Source organism: Simochromis diagramma, unplaced genomic scaffold, assembly GCF_900408965.1.
Source record: "Simochromis diagramma unplaced genomic scaffold, fSimDia1.1 OVJJ01000293.1, whole genome shotgun sequence".
In the NCBI taxonomy this organism is placed as follows: domain Eukaryota; kingdom Metazoa; phylum Chordata; class Actinopteri; order Cichliformes; family Cichlidae; genus Simochromis; species Simochromis diagramma.
In genome coordinates, this window is record NW_024386801.1 from 9,781,972 (window position 1) to 9,809,866 (window position 27,895).

Below are 27,895 nucleotides of genomic sequence, written 5' to 3' on the forward strand. Positions count from 1 at the left end.
CAGGCATAGTTTTATGAAGACAGCAGAGATGAAAGTCATTGTGTAACAAAGTTTATTACATATGTCCAAACATATGTACAACACATTTCTCACTAAGAGTGGTTTTTTTGTCACAAATATAAATTATTTAGACTTTCTTAAAGAACATATGATACAGGAACTGTAGTTTGCTTGATGTGGAAGAAAACATGGGCTGGCTGCTCACTGTAACAAATCGGTTAAGTACCCCTGGACAGAAGACGCTTGATTTTCCTTTATATTCTTGTTTAAATATTTCTCAAATCATTAACTCTTTTGGAAAAAGCACACAAATTACCAGAGTGGGTCCCTTCACCAGTTTGCAAAGAATTACAATTTTGTACTTAAAAATGTGCCTGTGCGAGCCCTCCGTATTGTTCATGAGCTGATATACAGTTTGATAATACAGACGTAAATAAGGCACAAACGGAGAAGCAAAGAAAAAGGTAGGAAAAAAAAGAAAAATGGGGGTGGAGCAGGGTCAGATTTGGCACAGGAAAAGTGACTAAAGACAATAAACACAAAGAAATTTCAACAGCAACTTCCTAATTATAATTCAAGAACAAAAATATTGCCAAACGATTAAGTACAGAGAGGAGAAAAAAGAAGAAGAAGCTTATGTCGCTTAATTCCCCCCCACCCCAGAAATAACTGAGTATTTAACCATCGTAATACTGATAATCAGGGATCGATTGAAGTCGTAGTGTTATAAACTTTCGTACAAGTTGTTGCAATAAATACTGCTTCCAAAGCTTTCGATTCATCGGGCCTACTAACAGTAAAGTGGTTAAAGTCAACAGAGCAGGAGGATTTCAATGATTTATACTACTACACAATGATTTTTTTTTTTCCTTTTTAAACACGTGAGAAGCGTGACTTTGTTAAAAACCATCGCTGCGCTTGTAGAAGAAACAACTTGGCTTGTTTCGTCGTTTAAGTGTCAACAGATCTCATTTTAACCCGCATGGTGAAACCCCCATGGTTCGGTTCGGCTACATGTTCGACACAAAACATTTTGAAGGTGCAGGTGAGAACACGGTACACATTCTATCGTACGGAAACCTTCTTATGACATCATTTGCACTTAAAGCTAAACGCAAAAATAAAAGTTCATGTCATGGTTCCTTTGGGAATTATCCCATACATTTACCATTCAAAAAGGCCAAAACACCTTCAGGCACTTTTAGGATGGAGATCATGGAGATTTAGTTCTTGTATCCTAAATTTTCTTTATATAATAATAGTCCATGGGACTAAGCATCCATGAGCGCGCCACTCAGTCTTTCCGTGATTAACTGATGAGTTCGTTTAAATAAAGTTGCATGTTTTAGGTTCTTTGTTTTTCCATCTTTACGACAGAAAACAAAGTTCTTCCTTCACGGCACAAATTCAGAGCCACAGTCACTGTCGGGGGCGGGGAAGAGCAAAAAATAGTTTGGTTTTGCTGGTAAAGAGGGTACGTGTTGATTCCCTTTTCAACTGTGAGCTTATGTTTTGGCCAGTCCAGACTTGTCCATCAGCAGCAGCATGTGGCTTTGACCCTGGACTAAACACTTAAATGAGTTTTTTCAGCCTGCTCTGGGCAGACTTAAGTTTTCCTGTTGTTCCAGTTCGGATCTGCCATGGCATTCAGCTCTCCGGGCCTCTCCAGTGGAGAGCGGGAGTCCTGTGGCGACTTCTGAGCCTGCGGGGAACGAGGGTCTAGAAGTGGAGGAGGTTTTTCAGGGTGGAACGGCCTGTTGTAATGATCTGGCCCTGAAGGACCTGCAGGCCTGTGGTCTGGCATCCTCCTGAAATCCTGAAGAGGACCGTCTCTTCCCTGGTGGTAGTTAGGGCGGAAGTCATCAGGACGTCTTCTTTTGGGGTCTGGATGCCTGAAATATAGTTGAAAGGTCGTTAAACTAAAGAAACAATGGTTCTCCTTACAGTGTAGTATTGTAGGGTCTTTACCTTAAAATATTAAGCACCTTGAGGCAACTGTGTTGTGATTTAGTATAGTATTAATCGAATTTATTTATCACTAAAAATAAATTCGTTCCAGTAATAATAATGGAGCTAACATCTCTGTAACTTAGGTGAGAAAAGAGCTTATTATGCACAGTGAACACGCCTGCATTAAACAGAGCGCTCTCTCTAAAATGTTGCCCCATTATCTCCTAATGAGCCTAAATAAGTCACCTGATACTAGACATCCCTTCACAGATGTTGGTGTTACCATCGAGCCTGACGCTTTTCCCATTTCCTCCTGTTGTCTGTTAATTATTCTGGTTTTTCCTGAATAGAGGAATTTTTGGTGACACCTCATTTTTGTATTCAAAACCTGAAGTAGCGACATAGTTTGACTTCTCTCAACAAAGTGAAAACATTTTTACTCCAGTATAGTTTCTGGCTAATCTACTCGCCTCAGAAGGTCACCATATTCACGTAAACTCACCTGTCATAGTAGGGTCGGTGACCCCTGTGGTCCCGGTCGTTGCTGTACTGCTCGTATGGTCTTTTTCGAGGAGAGGAGTTGTTGCGGTAACCGCCCGAGCTGCGGTAGGGGTCTCCGTGCGGCCGTCGATCACCGTAGTGGTCCTTATAGCGATGAGGGTCATAGGGATGATGCCGATCTCCCTGCCACGATGAGTTGCTGTTACCTGGGTAGCTGTATTTACGGTCCCTCTGCCAGTCTCCTCGATCTGTAAAAAAAAAAAAAAAAGAAGAAAAAAAAACACAAGCAAGCTGACATTAACTGACCGATGTCTGATTTTTCTCCCTTTGAATAATCATCAAACACACGTACCGTCGTTGCTAAAGTGCCGCTTGTTAGCATTGTACGGTTCTCTGTGGTGTCCGTGGGGTCCTGGCTGAGTGGAGTGCGATGCAGATCTGGAGGACGGCTGAGTCCCCGTGGAGTCTCGACTGGAACCAGACGGCTCTGGCCTGAATGACTTTACTCTCCCTGAAACGTCCTCCTTCTTCTTCTGCTCCTTCTGCAAATGTCACAGGATAATTTCAGCGCTGCTTAGCCACAGTATAACAGGTCAGGTTTAACCCCAAACAGCTGCTCACCTCTTCCTCATGCGATCGCTTCTTCTGTGCCATTTTGTAAAGCTTGTGTAGCTTCCTTGCACCAAACTCTGTAAACTTGGACACGAAAATCCAGAGATTTCTGTCCAACCCCCCCCAAAAAAATAACATAAATAAATAAATAAATAAACGATTAGCAGAATTCAAGAGACAATCGTCATGTTCAGTTACACACAGAAAATTCCCATTTTAATTTCTCACCTTCGCCATATTTTGACGTGTTCGGGATCGCTGTAAGCTTTAAGGCACTCTGTGATGCGGTCTCCAATCTTCAGTAGGCATGTGCGTGTGTGCTGGAGCTGCTCCTGGTCGCTTAGACCCTCATCTGGTTTGTCCAGCTGTTTTAGGGCCTTTTTCACAGGCCTCATGCGTTCCTTACACTACAAACACACAGACAATGATTAATGCAATGCTTTGTTCTTGGGCATTCAAAAAATAAATGCAGAAATGTGATTTGTTCATCAGAGCTAAGAAGAAACTCACAATACTGAAAGTCTCCTGGTCAAGTTCATCGTCCTCCTTTTCTTCAATGGGAATTGGTTCAGATCCAGCTGTAATATGAACTGGACCTTGAGTCTTCTTCCCTTTGGCTCCTTTAGCCTGAAAGAGCAGACATCAAAACATTCTTCAGCTGCACGTTAAAGCACAAATCCTGTCCGATTTAGCCTGTGTAAATGTGAGGAAGGCACTTAAATTCAGGTTATCAGCGTCTCTGAAATACCTTTTCTTTTCTGGGCTTGGCACCCTTCTTTTCTTTGTCCCCATCCTTTTCCTTTTTGGGAGTTCCCTGTTTTTCTTTGTTCTCTTTGTTGTCCTTTTTCTTCTGTCTCTTCTTCACAGTGGACTTTTCTGTTCCATCCTCCTGATTAAAAACATATAACAGCAGGTCATTAGTCATTATTTATTTACTTTCACTACCATTACATGTACTGCAGGCAGGCCTGCGTCCACACGCAGCCTCTAACATCCATAAAGAAGTAGAATTCAGTCTGACCGACCTTGACCTCGCCCTCTTCTGACGGGTTGTCTGACAGGCGAGGGGAAGAGATGTCGTTTCCCTGCTCGTCTTTAAGAATCTTGTTCTCCTTCTTCACCCGGGGCTTCCTCTTCTTCACTTTGACCTTGAAGGAAAAGACAACGAGTGAGGCTGAGGTACCGAAAGTCCCTTTGTGTACATGCAAATCCAAGTTAATGAGATACTCAGTGATTAATAGTAGCACACCTCCTCCCCGGTTTTAGCCTGATCTGTGCTGTCTTGTTCTTTTTTAAGCAGCTTGAGAAGATACTCTGCCCTCGCCTGCAGCTGCTTGGCCTGAGGCTTCTTGCTTGGATCATCTGGAAGAATCTGTACAGACAGATTTTATTGTTAGACTCTTTAATTAATCTGTAAATTTTATATATTCATAAGGAGTGCAGTGAATATGAAGACAGAAATAAAACTGGAAAGAACTTAAAACAGCTTTTTCGAAAGCTTTTACAATAGCTCCATGAAGCTATTTTTCTTTAAATGCTTATAATAAAACTATTTTACATCGTGTGCTTGTGTCATTTTTGCTGTCTTCTACACTGAAGCTCTACTTTTCAGCTTAGCAGTAAAAGTAAGCATGTGACGCTTGCCTTATCGGCGAGTTTAAGGTCAGAATCAGTCTTGATCAGATCCCAGTTGCCAAAGCCGTGCTCGTAGATGCCGAGCAAGAGCTGAATGTCATCCTGCAGATCCCAGTCTACATCAAAGTGAGCCACTTTCACCCTGCACGTCAGCTTAAACCTGGCAGAAGCAAAGTGTTGGTAGTTTTAATCCACAACAGAACATCAAATCTTCAACATGATACAAGACACTGTGTTCCTTCTTATTTCTACAGTGATATCTTACTTATTTCTCTCAGCTGGGTTGGAGGGCACAACTTTGTGCAGCGGCTCGAACTCTTCCTCGTGCTGGATGATGGACTTTGCATTGACTTGCACTCCTGAGATCTTGATATTAATTCCTCGTCGCTTCCCAGGACCTTTAGCTGGAATAATAATAATAATAATGATGATGCTTCCTCATTTTTGCCACTCAAAAAACTGTTTCTTTATTAGCTAAATGACTAAAAGCGACATACCTTCGACTGGGTTCTCTTTAAGGTGCTCCTCGTGCTCCTGCACTGCAGTCACGCAGCTAGAATGAATCAGTTCACCGAGCCTCTTCAGGTCTGCGATGGATTTGTCCACCAGTTCAGAGTCTCGGGCAATGGCTTCCAACCTGGACACACAAAAATAAATAAATAAATAAATAAATAAATATGCAGAATTTAAACATAAATAAATAAATTTTAAAAATCTGCTTACTGCTACCTTAACATCTGTGACAATAGGCTTACCTTTCAAGTGGACATCCAAACTTCTTGTATGCCTTGATGAACCTGACGATGAGATTATGAATACGTTTTTATTGTGCTGACGAAAAGATGCTTTCAAAGAAAACCGAATGTCACTTTAAGAACAATAAGAAAAACAACACACGGGAGAAGTTTTACCTGCGAATCTCCGCGTCAGTGAAACCCTCCACGTTGTTTTTGCGAGCTCTTGGCCTTCCTCGCTTCTTTGGCTTCTTGTCATCATCGCTGTCATCGGTCTCACTTTCAGAGCCTGATGAACGGTGCTTCAGTTTGGAGCCCACATCACTGTCACTGTCATTGGCCTGAGCCTGAAAGCCAAAAGAGCCACATATTGAGCAGCTGCCTTTTTTTCCCCAGTTTTCTGTAACTCTTATGTGTAATAGTGACATAATCCATAATATATACTCAGTCACGAGGCTATGGGTTCATACAATTAAGGGTGATGCAGGAAAAATAATGGAAATGCAAAGAAAATGTCGACATAAAGCCAACGCAAAGTCTAAAACCAGACAATCGAAAACTGTCATCATTATTACTCTTTCAGCTGCTCCCTTTAAGGATCACCACAGGAGATCACCTGCCTCCATCTCACCCTATCCCTAACATCTTCTTCTGTCACACCAACCCCCTTCATGTTCTCCTTCACTACATCCTTGAATCTTTTCTGAGGTCTTCCTGTGTTACTCCTGCTTGGCAGCTCCAGCTTCCTCTCATGTACTCGTTCCTAATCCTGTCCTGGACAATGAACTCTTTGCCTCTCCAGCTAAGCCTCCGGTCTTTTTGTCAGTGCCACCATCTCTAAACCACACTTTATAGCCTTGCTGGTTTCCTTCTATCACTCATCTCCACCCTGCCTGGAATCTTCAACTTCCAGGCAATTTTCTTCAACTCACTCGAGCACTGTCTGCTGCTTTGGATGGCTGACCCCAAGTATTTAAACTCATCCACCTTCAATACCCCATGCCCCTTGCATTTTCACACCTGTCTCCCTTATAGTCACTCAAATGAACATTACATTCCAGCTTTTCTTTTCGATCGATGCTACACTGGATCAGCTGGGAGGTACTCAGTGGGAAAAGCACTATGCAAAGCCTGAAAGCTTAACCTCCACCTCACATCAACACCCAGGAGAGGGGCATCTTGCTTCAATAAACTTCAGCTGAACTTTTAATAAGACCAAACTGATTAACTTTGTATGTTCACTATTCATAGGCCCTCATGGAGGCTGGATGAGTAATGAGAGGGCTCTTCCATTTGGCCATGCAGTGTGGGAGATTCAATTGTCTTGTGGAAGTTAACAATTTCATAGTCTTGCAAGCTTTCAAGGCTTAAGCTTGTTAGGTAGATGCTGTCATTCACCTCTTTCTTGTATATGTATGCAATATGAAACAGAGACCAGTGCTGCTTTCACAAATAACCTTTCCTACCCGCTTATTAGAGCTTCTGCTTCGAGGCAGCATGAAGATGTCCTCCATCTCCCGCTGCTTCTCCTCCTCTTCAATTTTGCGACGTTGCTCCTCGGGAATTATGTCATCCCATTCTGGAATGGGCTTCTCCTCGAACTCTGGAGTGCTCTCTTCCATACTGGAGAAATTGGCCACCTGGATTGACACATCGATGAGAGAGAAAGAAAAGAGACAATTTTGATCAGTATTTTATAAAAAAAAAATAAAATAAATTGGGTTGGTCTTTGAGGATGCCGTAACAGCTTGCAGATACCTTAAACTGTGACAGAAGTTCATCTGTAGCACTTGAGCCTTGATCACTTTCTCTGGTTTCGGCCAACCTCAAAATCTCATCAATGTCCATTTCCTATAGAAACAAAGATCGTCTGTTTTAACTCCCAAATATGTGAAAACAATTTTAAGCACACACGAGCTTATTCACCCATTTTGATACCTGTGGTTCAGACTCCTCGCCTTCAGCCTCTTTGAAAAGATCTTCTGCACCAAACTTGAGAATAGCGGTCAGTTCTTCTTTATTGAACGGGTTTGAACTGTTAAACCAAATTAAAAGTGTTAATCACACAAAGAACGTCCACATCCCCTAAAACCCTCACTGCTAAACTCTCAAAGTCTTACTTTGTGTTTCCTGAGTTGCTGTCCAGAACAGTTCGACCAGTCGTGTCCATTCTCTGAATGACAAGATGGTCCAAAACCATCTTCTTCTTCGCCCTCTCGATAATGTCCTCCTCCACTGTTCCCTTCGTGACAAGTCGGTATATATTCACCTACGAGGGAAGAGCGCAGATACATTTTTATACAACAATCTCACTAGTTACAAAGCACACCTACGATTACAGACGTGAACCTGAGCGTTAAGATTACCTGTTTCTTTTGACCAATCCTGTGAGCCCTCGCCTGCGCCTGCAGGTCGTTCTGAGGGTTCCAGTCAGAGTCAAAGATGACGACGGTGTCTGCCGAGGCCAAGTTAATACCTAAACCTCCAGCTCTGGTGGATAAAAGGAAGCAGAAGTCCTACAAAACAAAGAAAAACAACAGAAACGATTATGTGAGCAACTGGAAACTAACTAATGGCGCTATTTGGGCCTTACTGTATAATTTATAAACTATATCCTTCACCAAATTTGCCATATTCTGTGTGTGCAATAAAGAGCAGCCCAGGAAATGTGAGGACATGCAGGAAATGGTCCAGCTGGCCAGGGTGCACTTGAGGACTCTGCTATTAAGGGCATTAGAGCCCACGTGCCTTATGCCCCAAACATTTGGTCATCGATTTGGTCAGCAGTTGAGCCAATAATAAAGAAATTGCTGTAAGTGTATTCTACGTTGTTAAAAGATTAGAATAAAAACTGAAACTCTTTTATTTACATACCTCTGAGCCTTCTGCGTTAAAGTGGTCAAGTGCTTGTTTTCGGATTTCTCCCTTTATGGAGCCGTCGAGCCGCTGAAGAGGAGACAAGCAAAGAGAAATTTACCCTTTGAAGATTTTCCCGCCAACCTCTGCATTACTCGTCCTTACATGCCACGCATTGCACTGATCTATATGTTTAAACTGACCACAGCAGCCTAAGACTAAGACTGTAAGCAAAAACAACCCGAGTCGAGTGACTTGCAGGAGTCCGTCTGGTCTTCGGTAGAAAATAACTTGTAGATATAAATAAACACATGAACTCTAAGGCCGGGAGAAGTATGCGTGCAACAACACTGACATCTGATGCCGAGTCTAATCTGCCCAGTGCAGCCATCCCTAAAGGCGCTTTCGCTGTAAACACCAATAAAAGCAACAGTCAAAGTCTGAGGCCTGCCTCTATTCACTGATGTTCCCACTGATGGTGGCGTAGTTATCATGAACAGGAGGCAAGGCGACAGCACCAAATGTATGGTGAAGGTTATGAAAATACTTAATTTTTATATTCCGTCAGGTCCTCCTGATCTCTAACAACTTATCAAGCAAGAAATTGCACATCACAGGAGGTGCATCACTGCCCTCCTAACCCTGGAGAAATCACAAAACTGAACACCACAGCCTGAATAACCACACCAATCAATCCTTAGTGAAATCTAACATTAGCCTTCTATTTTTTTTTTTTTTTCAAATCTTACCTGAAACGGATATCGTTTCTTAGACAGGTATTCAGCCAGAATGTCCAACATCCTGACCATCTGGGAGAAGATTAGGACCCTGTTGCCTCTTTCTCTGAGCCTGGTCAGCAGCTTGTCCAACAGTACCAGCTTCCCACTGCCCCTCACCAGAGCCTAGAAGGCACAAAAGTCAACGCAAAATATCAGTGAGCGGGAAGAGCCGTGTTTTCTTCCTGTGTTAAACTGCAGCTAGTCTCTTTTGCAGAGCAGAGCTATCCTGGGGTGACGCTCGGAGCTAAATCGGGTTCACACTGAGATATACCTGCAGGTGTTCCTGTTGCGTTTCAGCGTCTCCATCCTCGGGCTGTTTTATGAGGAAACTATGGTTGCAGCACTTTTTAAGCTCCATTACGATGTTCAGGAAGCCGCTGGAGCTGCCTCTGGTGCCTTTGGCAAGAGCTTTGTAATTCCTTGTTAAAATCCACCTGGAAATATTCAGGAACAAATCAAGTTAATGAAGAAGAGAAATGCAGCCGCTACAAATGGCATTTATAAGAAATTTATAAATTTATAAATGTTACAGAAGGAAGAAATAGAATCATACTTGTAAAATTGTTTCTGCTGTGCGGACATTTCAACACGGAGGATTTGCTCCACCTTGGCCGGGAGAGATTTTTCCACATCTTTTTTGACACGCCGGAGCAGGAAAGGCTCAAGGACTTTGTGAAGACTCTGATAGCCGTTTTCCCTTCCCTTCCCATGCTCATCCTCAAAATCCTCCCAGGAGTCAAACCTACGATGCACAGCAGATACAGGAAATGCCACTCGTGTCACACAGGATGCCATTTACCCCGCTTTTGTTCAGTAGAATGCTCAAAGTGTGAATCGGGACGTACTTGTCAGGCATGAGGAAGTGTAAGAGTGACCAGAGCTCTTTGAGCGAGTTCTGTAGCGGCGTGCCGGTAATGAGGAGCCTGTGATTAGACCTGAACTCCATTAATGTTTTGTAGAGCAGGGAGTCATCATTCTTCAGCCTGTGAGCTTCATCAACGCCCAGGAACGCCCAGTTGATGTTTCCGAGCACCCCCTAGAGTCAAATTTTAAGATGCCGTCAGTTATCTCAAAGTATAAACATTCATTTAAAAAAAAGAAAAAAAGAAGAAGCCTACCTTGTCTTTAAGTAGAATCTCATAAGTGGTTAGTAGTGCATTGAAACGGATTCTTTTGGTTTGATGGTTCACCCACTCATAATCACGGATCTGCACAACACAGAAGCACCAGTTCAAAGTATGCAACAATTTGTAGAGCCAGCAGGAGGACAGAAGTATTCGAATTCGACCTACTATTTTCCTGCTCATGACGTCGCCAAGGTAGACCACCACATTCATGTCAGGGGCCCAGGTGTCGAACTCCCGCTGCCAGGAAGTGAGCGTGGACAGAGGCACCACCAGTAAAAAGGGCCCATAGAGCTGATGCTGGTGAAACAGGTAAGACAGGAAGGAGATTGTCTGGATGGTTTTTCCCAGCCCCATCTCATCAGCGAGGATAACGCTATTGCACCTACGGAGGAGGACAAAAAGATAGTTATGCAGGCTTTGTGAAATCCTATTTGGAGGGGAAGGGGGCGGCCTTGGTTATATTTATTTACCTGCACCAGGAGTGAGCGAGCCAGTTTAACCCATCCAGCTGATAATCTCTCAGTTCAAGGTTGGAGTCCCCAATATATGACGGCTGCTTCTTCAGAGCAACAAATCTTGGTCTTTGCTTTAATACCTGAAATGATAGAAACACACTCCTTCATTTATGAGGAGCAAAACATGCTCACGTAAAACTAAAAAAAGACAAAACAAACAAAGAGACAGACCTGTAGTTACTGGGCTTTTACAAACAATTACTCATAGCACTCAGTAGGATCCACGTTCTACTGTGCACACTTGGTATGCAGCTATTGATTATTTTAGTAATCGAGTAATCTATTGATTATTCCATTGATTAATTGGATGGGAAATACTTTTCTCACTGGTTTCCATTTCAGAAATTGCAATGTTTTAATGCAAACATCTGTCAAAAAAAATAATAAAACAACTTAACCCTTTTTCAATTGTATTGAGATGCAATATTAAATTGCATTTTTTAAAGAAAACATTCTTTTCTACATTTTTTATGCAAAAATATATAAATAATCTAAAGTACAATCAAAAGGTCAAAATCAATAAAATCAGATGTGTATAAAAAAGTAGCCCAAGTATATTTCTATTGGCTTACAAAAAAAGCTTTTATTTTTATATTTTCAAATATTAACGCAGTTTAATTAATACAATATTTTATATTATTTAACTTTCAGTCTGAAAAATGTTATGAAAGCCTTATAATTAATCAGATGTAGTACACCCCATTCCCCCTTTAGACTCACCCCTGTTTGCTGCAGGTATCGAATCCATGTAAAATAGGACAGCTGCCGTTAACTTACAGTTAACTTATACAGCATGCTGTATAAGTTAAATGTGTATCAGACTATGTTGACAGATCATCTGCATGTTTTAATAAAACTTCTAGAGGCCTAGTGCAGACTTTTGTTGTGTAAAACAAACAGGAGTGGATTGAACAACAACAAGGTTCGCTTTCCTTCACATCAGAGTTTGTTGATCAGGTGCTGGAGGAAGGATTCCTGCTAGCTGCTTCCCAAAAGGTTTTAATTGTGGTTACAGGAACAGCTGTTTTGGAGTCACAAATGTGGCTTGAAAATCCATTGGTCGCTTGTCACATGAGTGTGAGTATCCTACGCTTTCCTTGAACTGTTTCGCCCTGATGCGTGGGGTCGGATTAAACTGTGCTTTGATAGGACTCCTTGCAGCCTTACCTTGCAGTCTTTAGAGGGAACTGTTTTGCTGGAGTTTCGGTTCATGAAGCTGTCTATGCAGTGCTGAAACTTCTTTCTAACCAAAGCTCCATCTTCCCAGCTGCACTCGGAATAGGGCAGACCCATCCACTTGCACAGGAACTCTGGTTCATTGGAGGACGGAGTCTTATGACTATGAGCTGTTCATTGAATGAGAAAAATGTTAGAAAGATGATTGTTAAAACTGTTCTTGTTGCAGAGATGGTGGGGGAAAACGTTTAGCAACTTACAGGGGAAAGTCAGAGGATCCTGGTGTCTTTCCCGTTTTTGTTGCTGTTAATAACAAAAATAATTTTAATGGTAAATGAATTGGTTCTTATTCTTATATTCATACATCCACCCATGCACAAACACTTTCTAACAGTCGCACACCAAGACTGGAGCAGCCAGGGATTAAACCCCTAACTACTTCCTGAGCCACAGTCGCCGCAAAAATATAGTTTGCCCACAACTTACATCGAAACTGTGTTTTCTGCAAAAGCGAGAACATAATGATTTCTTACCGATGATACGCTCCACAAACTGAAACTGCTTGTTCAAGTCAGAGGTGAGCTCTTGCTGGCAGTTATGAAATTCAATGTCCTCAGGGGACGCCTTCCTCAACCTACAAACACGGACAAAATTGATGGTGAATTTCAGGGGTGGTGCACACTTGAAAAGAAATTCTGTGTAAATGCGAGGGTCGGGATTTTCACCATGAGTTCAGTTCATCATTTTTCTTCTTAAAGTTCTCCAGTTTCTTCATCCCCTTGACTTTCTGCTGTGTCAGAGAGTCCATGCTCTCCCACGTGTTGTGGATGTAGGACCAGCCCTTCCACTTAATCAGGTAATGAGTCTCCCCTTCATCCTTCTCGTGGTCAAAGCCTTCGCACGGGTCCCCATTTTCCTCCACGGCATACACAGTAGTGCAAGCCCCAGTGGCTACAAGAGACAACGCTGACCTTTAGACTCCACAGAAAGCATTTGAGTGAATATAGGTTTAAAAATAATGAGACGAGTGAAAAAGTATCACCTCCTTTTTTGCCAGTCCTGGCGTCCATTACTTTCTCGATGGTTTCGCTGTCGTCGTCCTGCTGCTCCTCACACGCGTCACCTGTCATTTCGATCAGGTCATCAGAGTCCGTTTCAAAGTCATGTTGGTCCTCTTTATAACTAGAGCACAACAGAAAGATGTGATGAAGATTAGGTGGTGCATGAGAGGTAAAAATGTTACTGGACTTCAACCCGTTTTAACACCAGCACTTATCTTTACATTTTTGCACGCTGTAGTGCCAGTTTTGGAGCATTTAAACTTGCTATACATCAATAAAAATAAAATGCATATATAGCTGCGGTAGGACTTACAGGAAAGAGGGAAAAAAATCCCAGGAAAATAATATCACTTCCTTCATAGCTCATACAGCAAGACTGACGACACATATTCCATTCTTGGAAGTGCTATGAACAGCTGACAAAGCACCTGCGTCTGGATTATAATTTTATTTTGTTGTGTGCACTTTTTGTTGATTTCTACAAACCCATTAATGAAAGGCAAAGGCATTCTGGGATATGTTGAATTCCTGATATGTAAGTGTAACTCATCTGGCTTTATATGCAAAATAAAAATACATTTCTCAATCTCATTTGGCTAAAATTTTACTGCCATTGAAATGAGTGCGGACACTCATAAAGGGTTAATAACACTGGTCATAGTGAAAACTCTAAATTACTTTTAAGAAAATATCCTTAACTTTAGGTTCAGCAATTCACCTTTTGACTTTTGTGGCACCCCTTCGTCGCGTCTGCCTCTTTGGAGTGTCTTCCTCATCGTCATCGTCGTCGTCGTCATCGTCGTCGTCCTCTTCTGCCGACGACTCCTGTTTCCGGGACTTCTTCGCCTTCTGAGAGAGCTGCTTTTTGGCTGTTGACGATTTGCCCTGAGGCCTGTAAAACAGAGTTAAACACAAAAACAAAAGAAAGAAAGACAAAATCCACTTAGACACGCTAAACCAAAATTCCTGGCTCGTTCATTTCACACTTTTCTTTGGTTTCTGATTGTTTCATAGGTGATTCTAAAAGCTTGAAGCAGCCAATAGCATTTCACACAGAGCACAGCTGTAGCCAATTTGAGCAAAAACAAATGAGATGTTCGGACATGTCACCGTTTCATCAGGCTGGAGTGTTAAAACGTTTTTACTCAAACCAAAGAAAAGTCAAACCAATCAGCTCGCTCACACAATATGAAATGATTTAGAGATGCCCAGTGGGTAGCTGTCTGATGGCCAGGCTTCACTTCACTCTTACCTTCTAGCAGGAAGTCGTCTGGATCTAACTTTTTTCTCTTCCTGCTCACTGTCTGTACTGTCGGAAGCATCCTCCTCCTCCTCTTCATCATTTGAGTCATCATCTTTCCAGATATTTCTTATAACAAAGAAATGCCACAAGTTCACCCTCCACGCCCATGACTTTGCCATTTTACCGATTTTAATTGAAAAAATAATGGCCGTAGGGTGTTCATCACAGCCCAATTTTTTAAAACCAGGGTTAAGCCACTAATTGGATTTTAATGTCGAACAGCACCTGGCTGGCTAAAACTAACTGAGCCCATTCTGAGACAAACAGATACCCATTTTAAAATAAGCTTTAAATGATAAGGTTCACAATATGAACACAGGCTGGCAGCAGAATGACACAAACTGACATGAACTCTAAAAACATGGGTTGAGTTCAGTGCACGTGTCATGAAAATTCAAAAATATTGAAAACAATATTGTGCTGTACTGACAAATTATAAATAAATGAAATAATGGTGAGATTATAGTCCTCAATAAGGTATTGACAGTCTCTATACTTACTCCTTTTTCTTAGCCCGGGAGGTTTTCCTTTTGGGGCTTTCGCTCTCAGACTCACTGCTGCCCTGCAAGAACAGCCAGCAGAAAAACATTTCAATAACAAGAAGCACCCCGACAGCGCAAACCCTCCACCAAGGCAGCTTATTCTCTCCCTCCCTTAACAATACTTTCTTTGAAGAAATAAAGCATTCTGGGGTCAACTTGAAAGAAAAGCAGATGTGAAATGTAAACGTGAAATCACAGGTCAAATGAAAATTTGAAATGTGATATTTAGAATCCTCATTTATCAGAATCACTTCATAAACGTTGCCAATACAAGAAAAGGCAGCAGAATTTTAAGCGTAGTTTTAAAGATAAGACATTTTATGCAAGTTTCACCTTATTTGACCTTGAAGAAGAGGTCAAAGGTCCACAGCAACATGACATTTACAATCCCCATAAAACATATCCTATATGCCTATATGACATAATCATTTTGATTGGAATGAGAGAAAATTGGGAACGGACGGTTTCAGAAAGACGAGTTTTACAGGGATATTCGGTGTGTCACGCTAACACAAGGCATTCACACACTGCTGTGCTAGTGCTACCCATCAGCCTACTAGCTGATAGGTGTGTGGTATGAATTTTTCTTCGTTCTTGAGTTATGAAATTCACAAGATTTTCAACCTTGTCCTCAAGTTCAAGGTCACTAAAATTCAAACTCGTCCAAGATTTTTAGCAGGTCGTCCTGTTGCATTTTGAATTTTAAAATCCAACATTGTCTTGTTCTCGAGTTGTCGCATTCACAAACTTGGGTGTCCGCCTGCCCAGCTGGGCAACAACAATACCCACAAAAACCCAGCTCAACCATGGATCTTATCAAGCATTCTTCAGATTACCGTAAATTTTCAATCATTCTGGGCTAGAGAGGTAGTTCAAATGCTGCCTGAAAGATGAGCCAAAATGACCGTATAAGTTCATTAGGCCTGCATGCAACTTGGGTAATAAAGGGTTAAGTTGACCTTAAAGATCTTGGTGGCTGTAAGGCAAATCTGTATGTACCGCTAACATGACGCCACTTTTGTACCTCCACAAAATTGTATCAGAATTCATTGCAATCTTTAAAGCTACAGGCAAACACGCACGCAAATGCTACCAAAAATAACCACCTTGGCAGAGAGAATAAGTGTCAAACAGACCAACACTACAAAACATCCACTAGATGGCGTGCATGGCTTGTTTATAGCAGCTGATGTCAATGCAGATAACTGCAAACCAGTACTGCTCATTCACATCTGCTTACCCCAGCTCCAATGTTTAATCGAGCTGGCTCCTGCCTGCTCCGATTGGACCGCCGGACACCGTACACATCTGGATGTTCTTCCCACATCTTTGAAAGAAAACAATCAGATGCTATAAAAGAAGCCACGGGGTTTCTGTATTTCTTTTTGTAAATGTAACATGTCGTCTTTTCTACTCTGCTGTTGTAAGCTTGCACTACAGGGCTGAAAGTAACGATGAGTGTGTGTCGATTTTTCGCCTCAGCTCATTTCGTCATTACTGCAAACCATCCACAAGCCACTGTGACACGTCAAAATGCATAGCTCTGTCAGACGAACGACGAGTGTACACATATATTCAGTTTACGATTAGCTGAGAAAAGAAAAGCAGCAAATCTTCGCTCACGAGTTAAACATTAACTGGGATTTTTCAGAACATCAATTGTTCTGTTGACTCTTAATTGTTACTGTAACCTTTTATGGCCTTTATCAAGGATTTATATCATTAAAGAATAGCCTTTATCCAGCTCCACCTAAAATTCAAATAATCTTTGTGGCTGAGTGTCTGTATCACGTCTGTGGGAGAGTAATGTGAGCACATTGCATAATCACGATGACCTAGGACACAGCAAGAGCCTGACACAGATAGAAGGACAGTCTGGATAAAGAAAAGCTTTTACTGCAAAGAGCTAAAGCCCAAGTTTGCTGCATGTCACACCTTCATGATCAGATTACCACGCTCATGAATTAAGTCATTTCCATCACCACTGCGAGAGGGCAGGAAGTACAATCTGGTTGAACACAGAAAGTCTCCGATGGCCTTTACCTTCTTCACATCAGCCAGGCGCTCCTTCTTTCTAACTGGCTTGTCTTTGACCTCTGCTGTGGTTTGCTGTGACTTGGACTCTGCAGATTCGCTCTCTGACTCTGAGTGACTCTCTGACTCTGAGGAGCTGTTTGACTCGGAGTTGTGCGATCTCCTCCTTTCACTGCCATGTTCGCTCTCTGACTGACTTCCCGACTCCGACGCAGAGCGGTTGGATTCCTCTGAAGCCGAAATGCTACAGGAAAAAGAATATGTTCATTTGACTTTGCAGTCAATGATGGGCTATTGCTCAAAGAGCTATGTGCAGCATCATGGCAGTAACAGGAGTTGTCGGTGGCAGCAATAAAAAGAATAAATATTTATGTATATAAAAAAAAGAAAGTCTTAAATTTCAGAGCACACCCCCACATGAAGGGCACAGCGAAACTGCAAAAGCTGGATGGCATCAGTAATTCGTGACTTGGCCGAGAGGAAGCAGAAGCCTCATTACATCATGCTCCATGTTCCTTACTCAGCTAACCATCTTATAATAAACCTCTTTCTCTCCAAGGCTCATAAATCCTCTTACAGGCATTTTAAACAGGCCTGCAGTGAACAGACCTGGTTTCACAACTAAAATACATTAAAACTGGGTCAAACACATTTAGCAGGATCAGTCTTTTCCACTCTGCCATCCTCTAAATGCTTGTGGCATAATGCAAAGCTATGAATTACCACAAGAAATATATAATTAGAAAATGCAATAAATAGGTGAATTTCATCCGTAGAAAAGATTAAAAACAACCAAAGAATTTACAGAAGCACCGCACCCATCTGCAAGAATGGTCACTGTTCAGTGTTTATTGATCACTCACTCCTAATCTTTTAACTCAATCCCTTAAAACCACATGAATGGTCACAAGGAAGGTCAATATAGTTGGGAAACTAACAAAAATACTACTACTACTACTACTACTACCACTACTAGTACTAGTTAATCTGGTAAGAAGATGTTATCATGATATTGCTGATGAGGCTTTGATACTTTGGAAGTCTACAAGACTTAAAGTCAACTGCTTCCAGAAAGTTGTCAGTTTTTATTGTAATGCACTTACTTGTTTTTTCCTGTGGCATGGGTCCTTCATACAATAAAAGAGAAACTAAAACTGAAACAAATCAAAGCTAAACTGAAACAAGCAAAATTACTGTGGAAAGTAATTTAAATCGTTTACAAAAAACCCTAAACTATAACTATAAGCTCTGACCACAAGTGCACATTTCTTCAGTTTAAAATGTTTTAAGGGCAGCTTGGGCTGTGAGCAGTTTAATAAAGCTACGTTCTTCTATGCTGTACTTTATATGAAAGTTTTATAGAGGCCTGAAGATGTATAAGGATTCAATGAAATAAAAAATAAAAAAAGAGACATTTCATAAGCCAAAATGAGATAAAACTATAATGCATAAAGCAATACGAATTTTAAACATCTCTTCAGATTAATATTTTTTCTGACGCTTTCAACTTTGATTCAAATGAACTGGCCTTGTGCGTAAACATATAGGTTTTGGCCGGAAGTTTCAGTAAACAGGGGTTATCGGTGGATAGATTTCTGTGTGCAGTTATCTTTTTGGACACAAGGCGTCACCAGAGCCCAGCATGGCTGGGCATAAATCTCAAGCAATCAATGCCTTTTACAATGGATCACATTTTAAACCATGAAAACGGCATCGTGTCCCATAAATGTTTTCATTAAAAACATTTGGTGTCATTTCGTCTAATGAGCATCATTACTTTTATTTTGAAAATGGAGAAAGTGCTTATAATAACCATCTCGTGCCCTTTTTTAGACGATGGGAATTATGCTAAAGGCAAAAAATAAATTAAAATGGTTGAAAGTACGCTATTACAGCATACACATAAAAAACTTTCTATTTTGCACAACCTCTATGTTGCGCTCCTTCGAAGACCAAACTCGGAAGTAGATGGCTTCTTCCGCTTTAAGTGAGGTCAGGAGTGGGCGGGTCATAGAGACATTCTCGAATTATTATTGGCTGGCGTGTTGCTAGGTGCCCACCTAGCCTATCACAGCCCTCCATGCAGTCTCCCTAGCATCTGAGGTCTTCCTGTTCCTCCTCTGTGTAGTTCTGAGCTGAGTTTTAATACTGGTAAGTGAGCAAGCTGGGTACACAAAGCAAGGGCCATTTTGTGACTCAGGAGTGTATGTAAATACTACTTTCATGTCATTTAATTACACAAACCGGATCGATTTCCCTCATGTTGTTATTTTGGTTGCTTTGTTTGAATGCTCAGTGCTCAGCTCTCTGTCTAACAAAGTCAGGTTGTCAACACTGCAGAGGACACGTTTCAGTCACACTAGAGGAAAATACTAAAATGGCTGCCACAGGATCACACACATAGAGACTACAAGTGTGATGTAACCTAACTGCAGTGTACAGCCAGTGTAATGCTGTGAGGGTGCTTGCAAACTGATGTGTGTCTTTTTTAAAAACAGTCTATTGAGGTCAGGTCGCAGTATTTGCTTTGACAACATGGCAGTTATTCTTATACTGTTAGAATACAGCATTTATGCACTGAGAACAAACAGATCCTGAAGAAAAAGAGCAGCTAGTCACCCCAGCATTATCCTCAAACCATGCAAGATTATTTGATGACATCTTTATTGATCAACAGATGTTTCCACTGATTTTGATACGAAGATTTGGTGTACCTGAGGACCACAGGGCCTTGCAGACATCAACAAAACACAATAATAAAAGTGGACAATAGGGCAAGAAAATGCCACTGTGTTAAAGTATTCAGACTCCAGGCCAGAGGCCTTTACAATCAACCTAGCAGGAAATACAAATAAAAGCTAGATTTAAGTAAAAATTACCACTGTTTAGCTTCAAACATCAAAATATACATGTTCAAAAAATACATTTACATCCATATACCCAAAATAAAATGAGCCCCATAATCATTTAAATGTAGTGGACATGAGGATAAGAGAAAAAAAAGTTTCGAATTGAAAATGCTCTTACAGGAAAGTAAAAATAACACCTTAAAACATGTTAAAATTCTGTTACATAATGTAAGGATGTGAACACTGACATAACCTCTTTTTTTACTTTTAGCAGCTGTAAACAAAACAAAACAACACAAAAACTGTTTACAACCACTGAGCTTTAATGGCTTTTTAATAAACAGAAATAATCCAGTATTAAAAGGTAGATGTGGTAAAACTTTAAAATATTTGGCCAAAAATGTAAATACAGAATAAAATAAAAATAAGTAGAGACTGACATAAAGTGAGAGTTGTGGGCACTTGCAAGGTCCAGAAACTATCTGGTAAAGTATGTTACATATAAAATAGTTGTAACACTGTATATATTAGTGTCCAATGACAAATCAGTGCACCGTTTCAGAAATAAATCAAACCCCAAAATCAACAACGTTAGTTAAAAAAAAAAAAAAAAAAAATGGTGCAATGCAGTACTAACTCCAAGACAAGGTCATATAACATTATAGCGAACGGACATTAAGACACCTGTGACAAGTTTTTTTGCAGAATAATACAGGAGGAAAGGCTTTCCCAGTGGTCTAACACATGCATCTTGTGGGCAAAGATCCATAACACAGGCCTGAAACCTCAGTATTGAGTGTAAGAAATGGTAAGGGGGGAAAAAAAAAAATCAGGGTGTGGCTATTAAACAATAGCAAGGTCATTCAAGACACTAGTGCACGTCTTCAAAACCACGTCGCATATCTAACACAGGTGATCAACCAAGCTTGACAACGTAAACAATCAAAGCATCAACGAAAAAAAGGTAAAAAGTATAAGGCTCATACCTTGATGCATTGCTTTGAGTCGATCCTTCATCCTCTTGTTTTTTACTTTTACTCTTCATCATTGTTGTATCCTGAAAATCTGAATGGATGTTGCTTTTGTCCTGGTATTTACTGCCAAAAAGTTAAGAGGAAGCATGAACTATCATACAAGTCCCACAAGATTGCTTTTGCTCAGGTGGCAGCTAAAGCCTCGGCGGTGCGACACGAGCAGGGAAAAAAGCAACAAATCGAAGAAATTAAGGATCATTATTTACATCGCTGGGTTAAATAGACCTCACAAAAACGACAGGTGCTCTCACAATAAGTTAAATGCCTTTGAATGTCTTTCAATATAGTTCACAGATCGAGCCGCATGCCGTTAATTCTAACTGCGTCATCAGACGAAGCGGTAGAAAAATAATATTTAAACATGAAGAAAAACAGTAAATTAAGCTTGACACAGTGTAAACATGTCAATTCAACGTGGAGAAAGGTGCTAGTCCATAAACGAACTATTAGAATCTCGTTCGCCCTATAACACTTTAAATATGCCTCCGACTCGAATAAAAATAAAGATGTAAAGATAATTACTTAATAAATTACAAAAACAGCCTTGTTTCTATAAAGCTCGTAGGCCCCTTGCATTCTTCATCTACTGAGAGAGCGACAGAGGAGAGGCAGCAGCACACTAAAAATGGAGGCGCGCCATGGCTGCCAGAGACCAGTATGGAAAACAACGACGAGCACTTCGCCGGAGCAGACGGCTCCTACGGCTCGAAAAAACAGCACTAAAACGGCACAAATCGCGTAGATTTTTGTTAAAAACACGAGCGCACGATCGTAGCCCTCAAAATTTCATCAAAAATCGAGCAGTCTCGGACGAAAAACAGGCAAAAGAAACGGTCTAACGAAAGCCCATGGCACCCTTCCCAAGGCTCAGCCGCCATCTAGAGCTCCTTCCCTGCTCTGAAAGCTTTGCCTTTGATTGACGTTATTTCCATTTAGCCCACACTCAGGTGATGTTTAAGTCCCTCCCCTTTTATTATGTTTTTAAAATTCGTTTATATGAACTTACATACATTTTCTGCCCCAGGACACAAGCCTCAAAGTGAAATCTTTCTTGCCCTTTGATAAAAGGTAAGAATACTGAAAGGCTGTAAAAGTATATATTTTGCACCAATTACATCACTTCCTGCGCAGGCAGGAAGAAGGACGACCAGTAGCCATTTTAGAGAGCCTTTGGAAACCATTTGGGCTCTGACCAGAAAGCTTTCAAGTGAAGTGTATTTTCAGGTGTTTTAGGGTTAGTTAAGCTTCACCAGTGGGGCTAATTAAATGGAAAAAGGGGAATTTTAATCACTCCTTTCTCTTTTATCTTACAATTCAACTTGATAAATTCCAACACGAGTCTGAAGCTCAATTTCTATGGCCATACCTTGATAATTATTGACACAAAGCCAATGAAAAGTAGTGTGATATTTTGTATGTATTAACAAATACAAAAACGAACTTCCGACTTTAGGTACTTCAACGTTGTCAAATTTTTTCTGCAAATGTGCCCTTGATATTTCTCTGCTAATGAAACAAAGCCAGGAAAAAATATACGAGGTCACATACTTTATTTAAAACAACATTTGAATATCAAATGTACAAAAGGCTGACTTTCCAAAATCAAATGTTAACTTTTCAACGAGTCCACTACATAGCCAGCAAAGGTGTTCCAGAGTCCATGTTGTAGGTAAAAAATAAAAAAAAATAAAAATCCAAATGTCAAAGTCCAATCACAAAAAGGTTTCATCTTGTCAAAATTTGGCTAACCGCCAAATAACTTGCCATCTTCACGTTAAACAACGTAGTCTCCACTTCAGCAATATCCAGTTGAATGGGGTCTTGATAGGATAAAAAAAGAAGGAAGAATTGTAAGCCCACAGTGCAATGTCCAGCAGTTAAAACCAGGTATCCTAAACTAGATTACAATTATGCCAGTCAAGCAACATACGTAGCTAGCTTTCAGCTGCGCTAGCGATCACTGTGCAGGTGTATTTTGTTTTTTGAGAGTTAAGTGTTCCTATGAACGCGGAATTGATTAAAAAGGATACAAATAGTAAGTGAACTGTAATAAAATGGCATAGCGATGTACTGAATGCGAATTTAAATTCGATAGGGTTCGCAACTGAACTTTGTAACTCTTGATACGTTTACAATGAAACCCAAGACAATGTTGTGTTGGTCCCAAGCTTTAATGGCTGTGGTACTTTTTTGTAGTGCTTTTAAAAAAAATTGTGTGGGTTTTAAAGTAATTAGCACAATGAAATATGGGCTGAATAGGTCTTCCAGCAATTTGCGAAAAGCATTTCCTCAACTGACCACCAGGGGTAAAATGAGTCTAGAGTTGCACCTAAAGTCACATCAATCAGTTACGTATGCAATCTATTCACGCAACAGCTTTGATGTTCACACAAATTAGGAGTAAAACAGCACAACACAGGTCTGTAAGCAAATATTACTATATGAAAAATATGATCCACTTCAACAATTACCAGACTAACCAATTACATGAGCAACAGATGAACAACACATTAGCATCCAATAACTGTTAAAGCAACAGTTCAAACTATGGTCATTTTCAGTTGTCCACTATTCAGCAACAAGTAACTGTGGTTTGGTATTGGTCTTATTCTATCAGGTTTTCAGCACAATGAAAATCTATAAGATTTGGCAAAATTAAGTATATAGGTAAATATGGCTTTTTTATTAAATGCCTACAGGAGGCGATACAGGCAACATCCCCAAAAATTGCTTGTAGCCACATGAAATTGTTGTGTGTATCCTACAATGAAATTTATCGTCCCAAACTTCCCCTTTGTTAATTCATTTTCACAGCTGTTTTTTGCTAGCCTCTTAGAACTAAAAGTGAACGTCAGTCATAAAACATGGACAAACTCTACTTAAAGAAAACCTAGTTGAACTGGATCTAAATGTAAATATTCTGTTGAAACTTAAATTTGCCAATCAAAAAGCACATGACAAACGCAATCAGGTCAAAAAAAAAAAAAAAAAAAAAAAAAGGAACTTACAGAGCTGTCTTCTTTTTCTTCACAAATTGAAATCTTCTCCAGTGTCTTCTGTCTCCACTATAGAAAAGATGAGGAACAATGAATGACACCCATTTAAAATATTCACAGAAAGATTTCCAGCTTTACAGGCTTTAATGAGCTTTAAGTGCTTGGACCTTTTAATCTATAAATGCTAATTCTAACTGTCAAAGATGGCTTCCAAACACTCATTTTCGTTGTTTCCAGTTGAGAATGATTTGAATGTGAGGAACGCATTTCTGAGAAAACAAAACCAACCTTTACAGCAATAATGACTTGAAAGATAATGTTATTTAACATAAAGCTTAAGGAGAAATGGTCATATTTAAACTCATACTGACTTCAACCTTTGTTGTTAATGTAAAATCAGTATTTTGTGCTTTAAAAGATCTTATATATATATATATATACACACACACACACAAGTACATATTATATGGTAGATGTACTGGACTGAATGACAATTAGAGCTGGCAGGATCTTCTTAGTCGTTTTGCAGACTTATAATTTATCTAATGCAGATAAAAAATACTTGGCAATTTATAAGTCACTGTCGAGACACTCAGGTGTTGGTGTATGATACATTTATGTGCTGTGTAACTCAAGTAGCTTCGCAAGTTAAAACTATTGCAGTTCTTTCTTTTCAAATTTATTCTATCAAATGAAATACTTTGTATTGCTCACTGGAGAGTGTTTCCTTTATGTTCTGTGTGTGGGGATATCTAACCTGTGGATTTATTTTAGGATTTTTACAGTTACTTCTTACGATTAGAAGACAAGATTAATAAATGAATACTTTTTTTTTTTTTTTTTTTTTTTAAATCATACCTGAAAAGGACACCGAGAGACTTGAATTTCTGTGCGGAGAACAAATTGTGGTTGCTACTTTAATTGGTTTGGCAACATTTATGGGAAATAATCTGTTTTTTCCATTTTGAGAAAATTCTTAGTTACTTATACTTGTTACCCATCTGTGCAAGAAATTTTCCAAAATGCAAAATGGTCACATTCTTGGCTCCAAGTACTTCTACGAGACCCGCTCATTCCCACAATCCAGGGACTATAACCATTTTTATGTTATAGTTAGTGACTTTCTAGTTGAATTTTGCTTCCCAATTTATCAAACATTTTAAAATGTAAGATGTAATTGAATGTGGAGCATTTGCAAAATTTGTCAACTGCTTCCAGACACAAAAGTTCAGAGGAAAAGAAAAGGTTCAGTGACACTTTAGGTATAAATGATTAACAATTCTGCCCTAGAGGAGTTGAATTGCGGTTTTTAACACTTTAAGTTTTAGTACACCTGCAAATGAGATGCAACAAAAGTTCTTAAGTGGTAAAGCATTAAAAGCAGAAACGTTAATGATGATGTGCTAAAGTTTCCAAAGCCTGTCGTTTACACATCGGTTACAAAAACATTGTCTCAAGTATAATTTACGATCACATACGAAACGCATTTCTTGCCCATGTACTACAATTGGTGTCATCGTTTAAAATCTGACACAAGAGTTATGAAAAGAACAATCCTTAAGATTATTCACAGGTTAGCTAGTCAATTGTAAAATTATCATCAACGTGTTGCAAATAGAGATGTTCTCTTAAAACAACACAATAGCAGTTTAATATTAAGCAATTTAAATATTAATGTGCTGTAAGCTATAAAAATGTGCGAAGTGATCTTACGTGTCTGCAGTACACTTTATTCTAAGTGGAGGGAAAATTATTTCGAAATAACCGCGTAACGTTGGCATCCATAGTAAGTGAGCCCACTTCTATACATTTGGAATTTATGTGTTACATCATACACTAGGGGGCAGAACTGTGTTTGTTCAGAAGCGTAGACGTAGCGGTACTTCCTAATAATGATTCTGATGTACAAGCAAAAAACATAAATGTGGACTTTACAGCGTTGCTTTTTTTTAAAATCAAATTAGTAAGGTTATTGTTTTTTAATTGTTATTGTGATTTTTTTTTTTTAAATAATTCAGCACATTTTTTTAAGAGTTCAAAGCTCAAACTGCTTATAAGAATTCTTCTAAAGACACTCAAACTGCCTTAAAATGATACTTACAGTGTCTACTTGCAGTACGGATCACTCAAATTCTTCCATTCACGTTGGCTAAATGTCAACCCTTTGAAATAACAAAAAACAAAAAAACTTTTTTCAGAAAGGAACTGTGACAACAGCACGCCCTACTGGCTGCAGGTATGCAACAGTAAAGACTAACGAACGGTAAGACTACGCAAAATACCCTGGTTGGTACAAATATAAAACATACCATTTAGATAAGGCAAAGCAATCTCCGCTCTTCTTTGACGTCATTTGGGAAACATCACACCGAATCCCTGCAAAAAACAAAACATTATTTTGATTATTCTAGTAGTCGCAATTAAAAAAATCAGAACTTACATTGGCATACAAGCCAGTCATAAGCAAGCCATCTGTTTTAATACCTTTTTAAAGCAATATTTTAGGATTATCCAAGACCTCATTAACATATTACCATATTACAAAAACCCTAAATAAGTATTTACATATTTAGTTGTTACTTAGTAAAAATGTTTTATCTTTGCGTGCTTTGTTGACTCGAAACACGACTAAATTTGTCTTAAACAGTAACATCCACTAGAGAATACCTTAAGGAGGACATTTTGTTATGTGTAGGGTGGTACTAATCCGTTGGATTTAACGATATAGTCAAAGTTAGATGTATTATGCCATAAAAGACTAAATATCATCTGCTTTTATTATGTGTTGCATTTCCCTTTATATGTTTAGAAATCAACAACCTCATCCATGAGACTGAGATATTAACATGATTTTATGTCTTTATTTAATTTTATTACAGAATTTAGAATTTCCTTAAATTCACATACTTTTGGTGAAGCTTTCTAGCATAACTTTTTCTTTACATGATTTACAGATGTAAAGTGACTTGAAGAAGAAAATTTATGTGAATATTTAAATGACTTCTCCCTTCAGTACCTCAAAGGGTTAAAAGCCAACACCCTATTTTGTATTTCTAAGTATATCTTGGCTTTTATAAGGTACAGAACCTACATTTTCACAATCAAGTTATGTACTGTTTATGTACGGTGTCTAAAATAAAAGGATTTTAATTAATAGTCATATTTTGGACATTTTAGCAACTTATCACAATTTATGTAAAGTATTTTTAATTAATAAGCAATGAGTATATAATACTTTGTTACATCTTGCTACAAACTATATCTGAGCGGTCTGTGTTAATAAAATGTAAGAAATCATCGATTTTTAAATATTTTTTTCATCTAAAACTCGATGAAAAACCTCAAAAACCGAATACTGTGAAAATAAGCAAAAATGTACTTGAGGTTGTTGCGTTAATATCAATCAGCTCCCGATACAACATTTTTAAAACGAAACTTTTGCTTATTTTTGCTGGTTTTGTCGAACAAATTCAGACAAGGGCAATTTGCCCTTTCAAGGACAAAGCAAATTTTAAATGCGTAGGTTGAAATAACTCCAAACAGGTCGCGAACAAATACACTTTCAAAAATCTAAACTAAGCTAACTCAAAACTGCCCTTACAAACCTACAAAATCCACAAACTAAAAAACAAATGCATGCAATTTAAACTCTGCAGACCGTTTTCTTGTTTTCTTCGCTAACAGCACACCATAGCCATTTTTACCAACACTGCGCCTATCTGTCGTTCTTTCCACCATATTGCTTTACACGCCTGGCTCGTATTTTTCAGCTATTAATGTATGATTACTCTTAAGTTCTTACCAATTTCACGGGCCGTGTCTATCCCCCGTCATCTGCCTCGGTCAGTGCCGCATTTTTGCGCGATTTTCGCCGTTTTGGTGGGTCTTTGAGCTGCATCGCTGAGCCCTTCCTCCACTCCGTCGTCGACGCTTTGCTCCTCTGCTGCGTGTGTCCTCCTCTCTGCCTCTGCCTGAGCTGATATCCTTCAGCGGCTCTGCCCACTTTTGCTCTCAACGTAAGCCAAGCTCCACTTCCTCTACAGCCCCATCTAGCTAGCGCTAGCATCATACTGAACGTAAAAGAAATGTCCTCCTTTTTTTTTCTTTCTTCGGCTGAGCTCATGCCACGTTAAAAACAGCATATTTAAAACATTGTCGTAAATGAAAGAAGTTAACAAAACATTATGTTGG

The 27,895-nt window shown here is 39.6% G+C and overlaps 1 protein-coding gene across 1 annotated transcript; it reads right to left on the bottom strand.

Moving 5' to 3' along the window:
* Positions 1–35: 35 nt before the first annotated feature.
* chd2 (chromodomain helicase DNA binding protein 2) lies at positions 36–27,696 on the bottom strand. Its single transcript, XM_040025666.1, has 41 exons — positions 27,507–27,696; positions 26,014–26,080; positions 25,806–25,866; positions 23,717–23,773; positions 20,661–22,528; positions 16,835–17,069; positions 16,032–16,118; positions 14,750–14,811; positions 14,199–14,315; positions 13,665–13,838; positions 12,928–13,067; positions 12,611–12,836; positions 12,419–12,519; positions 11,877–12,055; positions 10,665–10,789; positions 10,360–10,576; positions 10,186–10,275; positions 9,913–10,103; positions 9,621–9,809; positions 9,339–9,501; positions 9,038–9,190; positions 8,307–8,378; positions 7,799–7,948; positions 7,553–7,701; positions 7,371–7,467; positions 7,191–7,283; positions 6,899–7,072; positions 5,610–5,779; positions 5,454–5,495; positions 5,196–5,335; positions 4,964–5,102; positions 4,708–4,858; positions 4,313–4,435; positions 4,089–4,211; positions 3,812–3,952; positions 3,574–3,690; positions 3,292–3,470; positions 3,073–3,172; positions 2,804–2,993; positions 2,453–2,699; positions 36–1,892 (listed from the first exon to the last, which is right to left on the bottom strand). The coding sequence occupies exons 5-41, from the start codon at positions 20,720–20,722 to the stop codon at positions 1,607–1,609; spliced, it is 5,394 nt and encodes a 1,797-aa protein (XP_039881600.1). The 5' UTR covers positions 20,723–22,528; positions 23,717–23,773; positions 25,806–25,866; positions 26,014–26,080; positions 27,507–27,696; the 3' UTR covers positions 36–1,606.
* Between the last annotated feature and the right edge of the window lie 199 nt (positions 27,697–27,895).